Genomic DNA, 12,433 nt, shown 5'->3' with positions numbered 1-12,433 from the left:
GGAAACGTGAGTATAATTGACTCCACCTACTGTTTGAAAACTGGAAGTAAACCTTGATTTATACCATTACTGCATTTACTTGTGAAGAGATACATTTTCTTTACTCATTTTCTCCACTGAACTGAACCTAGCATGTTTTTGAATGTGTAGTCTGGTTTAATGGGTGCGGCCATCTTGGAAAAGAGTCTCAGATGAATACAAAAAAGTGACTGAAAAGTAATGTAGGCTACTGCTTTCTCCCAAATTGGAACGAAACCTTTAGCCTTTTCTCTTCATTTCTGCACTTGCCTTAAAAATGGCAAAACATTTACTTAGTCAACTCGTTCTCAGAGGATCTTTAGTGACAACCATCTGGCCTCAAGTGCTGAGCACTGCTTGTAAAATAACATTGTCTGACAGCAACAACATGGAAAAGTCAGCAGTGAGAGATGAGTCAAGTTGAAAAGGTCATTGTGCTTCTGTAGCATGTATGCTTGTGTTGTGACGCGTGTTGCATCTATTTGTGGTGCGGCGTCTTCAAACGTCTGTTTCACTTGGAACACGTTTCCTGCTTCTGCTGATTTGTGCGGTTATAGATGACGCTGTATGGAGTTGAAAGTGGCAACATTGTATATCATGACTTTGCATCCATCTTTGTTAGGGTCATGGAGGTCCGAGGAGCTGGAGTCTATCCCAACTGACTTTAGGCGGGACCCTGGACTGATTGCCGGCCAATTGCACATATAGACAACCATTTACACTCATTCACAGGTAAGAAGAATAAAAAAATAAAAAACAAGGTAGAGGATTTAGTCCTAAAAAGTAGATTTAAATTATTGTAAGCCAAAATAACTCGTATAGTTTGAAAATGAACACTTCATTTCAATAAAATACAGCAAATTATTATTATTATTATTTTTACTTGTATAATGATTCACTGAGTATATATTACACAAAATAATCCAAACAACTGTGTGACCTGTGCACAAAACACAGGTCACACAAGCGAGAGCAAATGTCCCAGCATGCACTGCGTTTCTCAAGCAAACGTCTCCAAGCCCTGCGGGAGCTGTAGAAGCCGCAAAACAAGAACACCCATTTCCTAAAGTGTTGGCAGCACACATAGGAGAAGCGAGAGGCCTCAGGCCAGCATGTGCGCATCTTGTTCACTTTATATGCACAATGAAAAGACTTGCGGAGGAAATAAAGAGGCCAGGAAAGGGAAGTCAGGGTTGCCAGTTCCAGCCTCCACCTGACAGGATACCGGGAATTAAAAAGTATTAATTAGTATTAAAAAAACAACAACACTTTGATGTAATGGGTCAGCACAAAGTTGGAAAAAATTGCCAAATGAGCTAGGGCATGATGGCAAACTACTACTAATAATATTCAACATAATTTTTCTGTAAGATTCAGTGATACCTTGAGATACAAGTGACTCGACTTGTTTTTCGAGACCAAATCTAGATAACAAGGCCGAAGGCATCAATTTCAGTCCACAGCTGAGGGTGGTATAATGTCAAAATGCTAGTGCTTTGATTAAAATAAGGCAATATGAATCCGAATACCTTTTCGACTAGTGTGGGCACATTAAATATATACGGTGTGAAGAAAATCTTCATCTAGATTTCTGCTAACGACCACATAGTCTGAGACTGCTATGTCAATGCTAATGCTAAATAGCATCTATGTTGCGGTGCTATAACCCTTGAAGCGGCAACATATATAGATAAACAATATAACAGTACTCAAGTCATTTCAATTCAAAAATGTGTTTACTGTAAATTTTTTTAAATTATGTTGTTACTGTATGTTTAAGTAAAAGTAGCATTTCTCATTAAAAATGTTTTTCTTTTTTGGTCAGATTAACGGCATTTCCATTTATTTCAATGATTGATAAATTAATTGCAGTGAAAATAACTCTAGACATAATTGACAATAATAATAAGCTTCATAAATAATCAGTTTCACTTCATAACTGGAGTGTTTGTTTACGGCCATAAGAACGACAGCTGATGATTAAAAAAAAAAAAGAGAGAAAAAAAAATCTCCCCCCAGCTGTTATTGACGTCTTCCTGTCCACCACATGCCATCAGTCGGCCCCCACTCCCACTTTAACACGACCCACATGTCCCACCCGGCCGGCGTCAGCACATCTGAGGGTCGAGTAGGAAAACACTGACGCTGCACAGAGGCGAGCGTCCCACCCCTGCAACGCTGTTGCTGTCGATGCTGCGATTTCACAACACTGTAAGCCAAGGGTGGGCAAACTTTGGTGCTCATGATGCACGTTTGATTTTTAACACAATAATTGTGGTTAAATTCCACATGTGGAATTGTTCATTTTGATGGTAAAATAAGTCAATCATTTTTAATACATATATATTTTTTATTTATTTATTTTTAGAGTTGTGTCTTGAGATTATTTTCACTCACTTCACAACAGTTTGGCAAATAGTGGACAAAAAAAGGCTTCAAACTTGTACCTAAGTCATTTCTTTTAAAGTAACAGTATTCTTACTTGTGGATAGTTTTTGGCAACTTGACCCACTTCTGCTTCCAACCTTGCATCAACATGCATGTCATAAATTGCCCAGTGTGAGTGTGAATGATTGTTGTCTAAAGTAAAGGTGCCCTATAATTTGGCTGACCACCAGTCCAGGGTGTACGATCCCAGCTGGGATTGGCTCCAGCTCCCCTATGACCAAAATGACAAGCACTATAGAAAATGGAAGGTTGAATTGTCATTTAAATATAATAGATACAAATTGAGTATTTTTTTTTTTTTTGTTCATGGATTTATTTCTTGAAATGTTCGTTAGACTGCTCTGAGATTTTCCAGACAAAAAAAATGCCAAATTTGATGCATCTTAATGAATTAGAATATAGTAGAAATTTTCATTTATTTCAGTAGTTGAATTTAAAAAAGTGAAAGCTCAATTTCTATGTTCTGTAATAATTCTCATTGTTCTGAAATTTTATAGTCTTTTTTCTGGATGTGAATTTGTTTGTTTTTTAACTAAGCTCTACTCATCAAAGTGATGAAACTTAAAATCATGAAATATTTCACTTTTTGAATGAAACTACTGAAATCATTATGATTTTTTTTAAATATTGCTGTGCTGTTTTCAGCGAAATACTTCAGTAAAAACAAATACACTTTCAACATGTACAGTATATAAAGCTTTAGTGACAAAAGGAGAAGGCACAGCGAGAGGACATGTAAACACTTTTGTCTGGGTTAGCTGCAGTAGTCTATTAAAAAATAAGGCTGGAGGAAAAAAATTAAAGTCCAATTTCATCCTGATGACTTTTGTGGCCAAACTGATGCAGATTATTTCAACAGTAGTCTTAAGAAGTTGCATTAAATGAGGGGGTGTCCAAGAGAATAATTTCAAAATCATTTATCCTTAGTTAATAGTTGTCAAGGGGCGTTGTTGCACCCTCATTTTTTTCGAGCCCCAACAACATCCCCACGTTTTTTATTAGTTTTAGTTTATGCTGCCAAAAAAATGGACAGGCCACAAATGTCCCGTGGGCCGTACTTTGGACACCCCCGCATGAACTTAAACACATTGGTCCTCCCGGCCTTGGATTTGCCCTCCTTGGAAGTTCCACCGAGCGGCAGCACCACCGTCTCAGTCAAAAGTGTGTCGCGGCGGCGGCGCGCATTGGGCTACGCGTCGTCGTACTTGCGTAGCGCCTCCTCCAGCGTGGCGGTGATCTTGTGGAAGAAGGCCATCTGCTGCGTCAGGAAGTGCTGCATCTGCGCCCGGAAGTCGCGCACGCGAATCTGGTGGAAGTGCTGGATCTCGGCCAGCGTGGCGCACGAGATGATGTTGCAGCGCTCCGTGATGCCCTCCGCCTGCGCCGCCTCCATCTTGCCCTCCTCCACGTGACGCTGGCTCTCCTTCACCTTGGTCAGGGCGCCTGCTCGCACAAAACATAAAGAAAAATGGCTATCAAGACCAAGTTGGTCACACTCCCGTAGTTTGACTTGTAGTACACGTGGCATTTGTTTTCTCAACTGCAGACGGGGAAGGCATGCTTTGGGGTAAGTCATTATTTACACAAAACTGCATTTATTTATTCAAATGCAAATGAGGGAGGTATTTATTTTTACAAATTGTTTTTTATTTACTCAGCAGACAGGACATGGTCATTTATTTGCACCATAAATGATTTTATTTTTTTATTTAACTGCAGATGGGAGGTCTTTATTAGTGCAAAAACTGCATTCATTGAACTGTAAATGAGGGAGGTATTTATTTTTACAATTTTTTTTAAAAATGTTATTTACTTAGCAGATAGGACATTGTCTTTGTATTTACGCCAAACACGCAATCAATTGAAAATGTTTAAAAAATAAATACAAAATGGCATTTATTTATTTAACTGCAGATTTGTATTTAATAGTGCAAAAACTGCATTTATTTAATTGTAAATGAGAGAGGTTTTTATTTTTACAAAATTATATTTATTTAATTAACTATAAATGTTAGAATGTCTTTATTTGTACAAAACGGCATTCATTTAATTGTAAATGAGGGAGGCTTTTATTTGTATTAGAACAGCACATATTTAATCAACTAAAAATGAGGGAGGTCTTTATTTGTAGAAAATCCCATTTTTTGTCAACTACAAATGAGGAGGCATCTACCAGGAAATGTGTTTTGTACAATGACAGCCTTTATGTACTTGACTACAAATTGCAAATAGTATTTATATACTGCAGTTGGGGGAGGTCCTCATTTGTTAAATAAAAAAGGCTTTTATTTACTATAGCTTGAGGAGTTATTCATTTATTTACTCAATTGCAGATGGGCTCTGCAGAAAACGGATGAATGCGCGTGGCTTTGACTTAGTCTGAGACTGTTTATTTGCTTTGGTGGGTTCTGCTGTTTTGGTTAGCAACATGATTTAAACAAGATGGCATTTATTTGGTGGAGGCATTTATTTGTCTTGAATGGATAACTAATTGATGCATGGCGTTTATTAGAGTGACGGCAAAATGTGGTATTTATTGTTGCGGTCTGAGAGAGGAAGTCATGAGGGGAAAACGGCTCGCAGGTTCTTAATTTTTAACCAGTGTTTCTCACTTTAACCTAAAAACAACCTTACATCCACTTTTATTTTTTTATTTATTTTTTGTTGCTACAGTCTGCAAGTTAACGTCCAACATTGCGCGCACACACACGATTAAAGGATTTTGCGAAAGCGCCATTTAAGGAAATCCCCGCCTGCTAAGTCAGTGGCTATTTCAAGGGGAAAACATTAGCACCGCCCCAGCAGCATGCTTCATTTTGAATAATGATGTCATCATACAGGCCACGCGCTCAACCATTACTCAGTCAAACGCAAAGAAATCTTTTTCCGCACTTGTGGGAACGTTTGTACATGCGTGACGAGCAGATTAAGACACGATGATGCTTCGCAACCTCGTACTTTCACACTGAAACCACAGTGGAGCCACTTCCTTTAAAACACACACACGTTGCTGTATGCAAGCCATCCTGTTGGCCCAATTTAGCAGTCAACACAGGAAGATATCCCGAGAAAAAAAAAATCTGTTTAAAAGTCACGGAAAGCAAACCTAAGAAGTTCCTTCTTCATTTTTAATTCCCCCCCCCCCCCCCAGCAGCTATTCATACTGTAGCAAAACACAAAAAAAAACTGATGTCATCAATTCATCTGTCAACATGTTAGCATTGACGACAAAAAATCTGACGTGATATTTTTTAGTTAGTCTTCTTGCTTAATTTTGTTTGGCGATAAGACCCCCCCGGCCATTACAAGTTCTCCCAGGGGACTCTTGCTGTTGAAACATTCTCCTGGAATAGCATGAGAAAATATATCCAAGCTGGCCGATAAGTCACGCACTTAAACAAAACATTACTAATTTACTAAGCCATTTTCACACTGGACAGACACAAAGTACTGTTGATTTACCATCTCCCTCCCCTCGGTTGCAGCAATGCAGGCAACAATAAAGAGTGTAAATGCAGCGGTCCACAGTCTGAAATGCTTCAAACCTCAAAGGTGCGCACTTTACCTCCCGTCCGCTAATGCTCGAAACAGGAAGAACTGTTTGCAAGAAATACAACCTTGGCAACAAATCAAACAATCACAACTTGAAGTGGACATATTATGGAAAAACGACTTTTGAATTTGTAAAAAAAAAAAAATCCTCCTTTATGTTCAACAGATCTGCACCAAAATGTAAGATATCTTCCATGGATTGAGTTGGCCTTTTTTGGGGGGGGGGGGGGGGGTTGCGTGATCCTGTTGAGATGAGATGAGTAAACAAAGTCTCCTTCGTGAAGGTACAAGTTTTCTTTCTAACGGTTTATTTCAAACCAAAAACTAGCCTCAAATGTGGTCGTTCTCTGATGTCATCCATAAGGAGCTTTTAAATATCGCATCATCGTGTATGCTGCTATGTCGCCATAACACGCTTCCATAATACTAAAAAAATGTGAATATCATCCGCTCTCAACGGATCCACGGGTTCAAAGCTCTTCGGCCACAGGCAGATGTTGGACTGCATGGCCCACCACCCAATGCCTCTGAGGAGATCCCACCCCAGGGAGGTAGGCGCAGGAGGCACAGAGCCCCGCCGAGCCGATTTTACGTAATCCCTGATTACATAATACTCAGCGAGTCGAGCGTGCGACGCGAGCAACAATCCCTATCTTGTCGCCACGCTCGTCCGTTGACGGCCGCCGACCAGGTTGTTTCTCACTTGTGTGATTTTTGCTCATCAGTTAAATAATCAAATGTTGGGGAGGACATTCTATCTGACCCTATTTTAATGTTGTTTCAGATGGCCTTGTGTAATCCCGAGCTTCAACCTCGTTATCACTTTTGAGGTTTATAAATAGTGAAGGCGTTATTATTTTTAGCTTAATGATGCACTTTGTAACGATTTGCTCAAAAATATCTTTTCAATAGCCTTTTTATTTGACCATTTATGACTGAAACATTTTTTAATTAGTAGATTAACACTTTAGCTGTTGATAATGGATGCAGATGTGATATGAAGAAGGGAAAATGCAGTTTTATGTTCGGCCACAGGTGGCAGTAGCGATTCGAAATGCAATCAGCATTCAGTAGCTTTAACCACCTCTAACGTAGATTCATAGCAGGACCCAATTCCAATTTTATTCCTAAACAAATGCTAGGGTGTTGAAAATAAATGACACAACAGTCAACAGGCTTCCAAAAGCTGAATAAGGGCTCCTATCATGAGCAAGCCAACCCTGCTCAGGCTAATGGCTAATGGAGTCCCTGCAGATGTCGAGATCAATAGTGATGTCCAATTTATTTTTTTTTGCTACTAAGGTTGCCACACATTGTCTGGTGTGGCTTTCATTTCCGTTTGTGACTACGTGTGTGGTAAAAATGTTAATGTTTTTCTATGAAAAAAAAAGTCCTGCAAATAACACTGCCAGGAAGCTCATGTGCTCCGAGAATAAATAGCACTTGAGATGAATAAACATGCTGGAAACATCATTTTGGCTATAGTTAGAAAAAGGCCTCTGGCTGTCACTTTTATTTCCTGCTGTTAGCTACCGAGTCATGATGATCTCGAGGATATTGGACATGTTGTCACAGCAGTCAACACGGAGGACTGAGTCACCTGGTAAAGGTCCGCTGACTCATGAAAGATGGCACTTAGAGCTTTTTATCATGGAGTCAATGGGTCCAGTGTGAAATCGGACAGTCAACATCGTTACTTTGGAATGTTGGCAGTTTGTGCATTGCATTTGGAATTTAATTGTTTGACAAGAGATTTGAAAAAGTGTTGACCTTCTTAAATTCTTAACTTTTGTTGTTGTTGCATCATTTCTTAACTTTAATATTTAAGATCATCATCTCAACCGCTTGACAAAAGTAAATATCAGACCTAGATATGCCAAAAACATGTACCGGTAGTTTTTAAATGGTGATTTTTTATTTTTTTTACCTATATGGTTAAACCTTGGTGAAGGTCTGCTCTCTTACAAATTGGAGCGTTCCTAACCACGACGAAGATGGCATTCCGAGACCAGAATTGTAGCAGCTGTTGAAAGCTCTCAAGGTATTGAACGTGAACAGACACCATCGGAGCTTCGGGCATGAATTATTAATGTCTCATCCAGTGGTGGTATTTATATTTAGTGAGACATGGATGGAACATGGCATTACAAGGATTAATTTGCATTATCCTCTTATCTCGTCTTGGTTTCCACGTTCGACACGATGCTTTCTCCGTGGTGCTCAGCGACGGCTACAAGAAGTAAATATGCTGCCTGCAGCACATTAACCACGCCACGTACTTAATTGCGGAGGGTGTTTGTAAGTAAAGCCTTCCTATCTTCTCAGAAGGAAGCAATTGTGGCTTTATTGCAAGAAGCGGCGCTTACATCCTCCTTCGACAAATGCCTCAACTGTGTGTCTTTGTGTCACCACCGAACAATGTTGCCTCTCAGGAGGCGACCACTCCGTGAGAACAATCGAGTGTTCGCTTCTTGTGGGATGTTGACCTCGACCGACTTTCTGTGGCAATCAATGATTGGAACGCGTTAAGTATACAATAACATATGTCGCTGGGAACTTAGAAACTTTGGCAAATAGTGAACAATTCTTCAAAAAGAGGCTTTAGCTAATTAATGCCACTCCATATGAAGTTTAGTCAAACTAAGGATCCAACGAAGAGAATTACAACTTTAAAAAAAACACACACATAACTTAGCCTTTCAGTCTGCTAACTCAATGCTAATGCTAAATAGTATCTATGTTGCAGTCCAATCACATGTTAAGCAACTGGCTGAACACAATGTAACAAAAAAATAAAATAAAAATAATACAACATTACTCAGTCGTATAATATTTATCCTCTGCGAAGAATGACTAATATTAGTGCTGCACCCTGAGTACCAATACCAGTCTTATTTTAAGGTATTGGTACTTGCGGCGGTGACCGATACCATTATGGGCTGCCCTTTGCAGCCATTTTATGAAATTAGAAATTATATCAATATAATTTGCAATTCATTTTTGCAATTTTTTAACTACAATCATTTAAAATTCATCCCACTAGTACATATTAAATTGTAAATATTGTTAAGCATTGTTGTAAAACACTATTATGTTTATTGTATAAACTGTGTTTTTTTAGACTTTGGCGATGGCGTGTGCAACGGTTGCTCCATGATCTGTTTCTTCTTCGGTACATCAGAGTTAAAAAAAGAAAAAAAAGAAAGCTGTTTCTTCTTCGGTTGTTGCTTCAGGTCTTTCCGGTGAACTGCTGTTGATATAGCGCCTCCATAATGGCACAACACTGCAACTGCAGTTAAAATGTGTTCCTGCCGAGTTCAACCGACACAGCTGGAGCGCTGTGTCGAGCGATATCAGTGGCTCAGGCTGGAGGTGCCAAGAGCAAAATTTTGTGCACAGGAAAAAAAAACGCAATGCACATGACGTCACATCGGCAGACAGAGGGCGGGAAATTCTAACCCGAATCCTATCTGAAAATGATAGCCCAGAGGCTTGCAGGAGTTCCCATTATGAACAGCTAAGGTGTTAATCTACTAATTAAAAAATGCTTCAGTCAAATAAAAAGGTTATTGTAATGATATTTTGGGGCAAATTGTTACAAAGTGCAGCTTTTTAAGAGGGCGAGCAGAATAGAAAATGGACGGGCAGCTGGATAGAACAAGTTTGGACACCCCTGTTGATGATCTAATGTGACGTGCGTTACCTTTCTGGACGTGGATGATGTCCGGGTAATTGGCCAGGTGTCCCTGATAAAGCGCTAACAGGTCCATGATAGGGTCCAGATCCTTGTTGGGCTGTTCAGCGAAGTAATCCCCGATGTTTTCAAATGCGTCGCCCGTCAAGGAGATGGCCTGGTTGAGTCCGGCCGAGTAGACCTGCTGGTCCATCTCGAAGGCCTGGCTGAGAACCTTGAAGGACACTCCCATCTTGTGGTACTCCTTCCGGAAGCCGCTCATCTGCTTGCGCGCAAATTCGCCGGCGGTGGCGTTCAGCTGCAGGGCGCTGTCGTCCATCCGCTTGGTGAAAGCCTTGAAGCCGTCGATCTTGCTCTCCACCTCTTGGAAGTCGAGCGGCGCCGCCGGCGTGCTGATGGTGAGGAAGAAGTTGGCGCCCACCATCTCGTCCTTCTCCGCCTTCCTCTTGCCCATCTTCCAGGCTTTCTCGTCCGTGCTGCAGGTGAGGAAGTGCTGGAAGACGTCGCAGCGCGCCAGCACAGGGTGGCTGGTCATGTGGTTCATCCACCAGATGAGGCCCTTGCGCCTCTTGGAGATGAAGTCCTCCTCGAAGCGCCCCGTGGCCTGCTTCTCGGGGATGTGGGGCACCGAGATGACGGGGAACTTCTCCACCAGGCGGGCGTACAACCAGTCGAAGTGCTTGTAGCGCCGGTTGACCTGCTCCTGGGTGTGCGTGGGCGTCAGTTTATACGACATGTAGCTCTTCATCCCTTTGAACTTGGTCTGCTTGGTGGGGTCGTCGATGGCGCAGGTGAACGGGTACGGGTTCTCCTGCCACTCGGGACCGTGCTGGTCCATCACCACGCAGATCTTATCCCCGTCCTTCACGAAACCCGCCGCCTCGCCCAGCACGAAGGCCTCACCTCCGGATTTGACGAAAGTGGAGAACCGGTTCAGGTTTCGGCTGACTGTCGCCGAGCTCTTGGGGTGCTGTCCTCTCGCCATGGAGGATGTGGACACCCTGTAGGTGGATGACCCGTTGCCCTCAAAGTCCCGGTACCGGCCTCCCGTGGTGCCCGGCTCGTCCGCCACAGTGGAGCTGTCATCCCAGTCGTCATCCCAATCGTCGTCGCTACCCTGGCTGGGCTGCTGGTCAATCTTTTGCTGCGAAGGGGGCGGGAAGGCATTATCCACCCTCCCCGTGGATGGCACGTTGGCATAGCGGGACTCGGGGTGCGTGTCCCCGGACGTCTCGTCGTTGTCCCCCTGCAGGATCTCCACGTACGACGCGGGGAAGAGCCCCCTCTCGCCTTTACTATTCGTTCCCTCCAGCCATCCCTCGATGTCCTTCTCGCTGTACAAACTTACTATCTCGTTCTCGCGCACAGACACCTCGCCGGGGTTCTCTGAGATGAAGTCGTAAATGGCCCTGGCCCGGAGAAGCGCCGCCATGCTCGGAATGAAGCGGGGGAACGAGCAAAAGGGGGCGGCGGGCTAAGTTCCGACCCGCTGACCGGGGCCGGGGTGGGGGGCTATAGAGAGCAGCGCGGCGGGCAGTCCCAGCTAGCTGCCCCTCTCAGCCCGACACTTACTACGTACAAGTCCGTATTCACGCTTCTTAAATCAGCATGTATTCCCTTTAGCCCCAACGACTGTAAAATGGACGTTTTGGTCTCCTGCTCCTCACCTCCCGACTGCCTTCGATCCCCTTCGGACGCTGCTTGCTGCCTGGTGCTGCTCAGCAACAGCAAGTCGGCCAGGCTGGTTAATCGAAGGCGGAGCTGTGATTCATTCCCCTACCCGCCCCTAGACAGCGACAATCTATCCCCCTTCGCCTCATCAAAGATGAGTTTGAAAGAATATTCTTTCTGACGAATTTTGGAGACTCTATGTTTAAATGCTTTGAATTATTGGTGCCTTGAAAGCGTTTATTTATTTATTTGAACTTTTTAGCATTTTGGGCCAAACATAAACAATTTTCTTTGAACTATTGGTGCCTTGAAAGCGTTTATTTATTTATTTGAACTTTTGAGTATTTTGGGCCAAACATAAACAATTTTCATAGAGCAAATAATAATTAATTAACCACAGATAATATTTATTAAACAAAAAGACTATTCATTTTATTTGCATTTGCATCTTTTTATTTTTAGATGCAATTAATTGGAAAAATCATTTGTCATGCTTTTTTGACACATATACACACTTAAGTTCAGTGTCCAGTGTCCAGACTGCCTTCGGCATGTTGCCCCATGTGAAAATGAGTCAAGTAATTTTACTTCAGAACTCGACCATATGCCCCTATAAATGTTCTACCTGCGCCCCTAAAATTTCAGATAAGGGGGTAGGGCCACTGTTCTCCTAGTAAAATAAGAAACCCTGATATATTTTAAAAGACCTAGGGCCAAAAAACGAAGACAGACAGACAAACTTTCACGATTCATGAAGGCATTGCAAGGGCCTAGGTTTGGCTCTGTTAGACACTGCCATCTTGTGGTTATCTGCAATTTTGCGTTTTGTAGACTAATGATCCCCAGATCATCCATATAAATAGAAAATGAATGGTTACTATTATTTAGTACTAATACATACAAGTGTGTTAATAACTTTACACACCCTATGGGTATGTATGTATATAAAGTGACGAGCACAACTGTGCCTACTGCTATTGCTTACTAATACTACAATTTTCTATTAATAGTTCCTAGTACTAATTACTATTGATAACATATTCCTGTATC

At 41.9% G+C, this 12,433-nt stretch overlaps 1 protein-coding gene across 1 annotated transcript; it reads right to left on the bottom strand.

Moving 5' to 3' along the window:
* Positions 1-320: 320 nt before the first annotated feature.
* On the bottom strand, positions 321-11,458 carry snx18a (sorting nexin 18a). Its single transcript, XM_086075568.1, has 2 exons — positions 9,722-11,458; positions 321-3,909 (listed from the first exon to the last, which is right to left on the bottom strand). Exons 1-2 carry the CDS (start codon positions 11,142-11,144, stop codon positions 3,656-3,658), a joined length of 1,677 nt encoding a protein of 558 aa, XP_085931694.1. The 5' UTR covers positions 11,145-11,458; the 3' UTR covers positions 321-3,655.
* Positions 11,459-12,433: the final 975 nt, after the last annotated feature.

This window comes from Leptonotus elevatus, chromosome 5, assembly GCF_054856555.1.
Source record: "Leptonotus elevatus isolate MCC_2025b chromosome 5, RoL_Lele_1.0, whole genome shotgun sequence".
Taxonomy (NCBI): domain Eukaryota; kingdom Metazoa; phylum Chordata; class Actinopteri; order Syngnathiformes; family Syngnathidae; genus Leptonotus; species Leptonotus elevatus.
The sequence above is the reverse complement of the archived record's forward strand: the minus strand, read 5'-3'. Positions and strand labels throughout refer to the sequence as shown.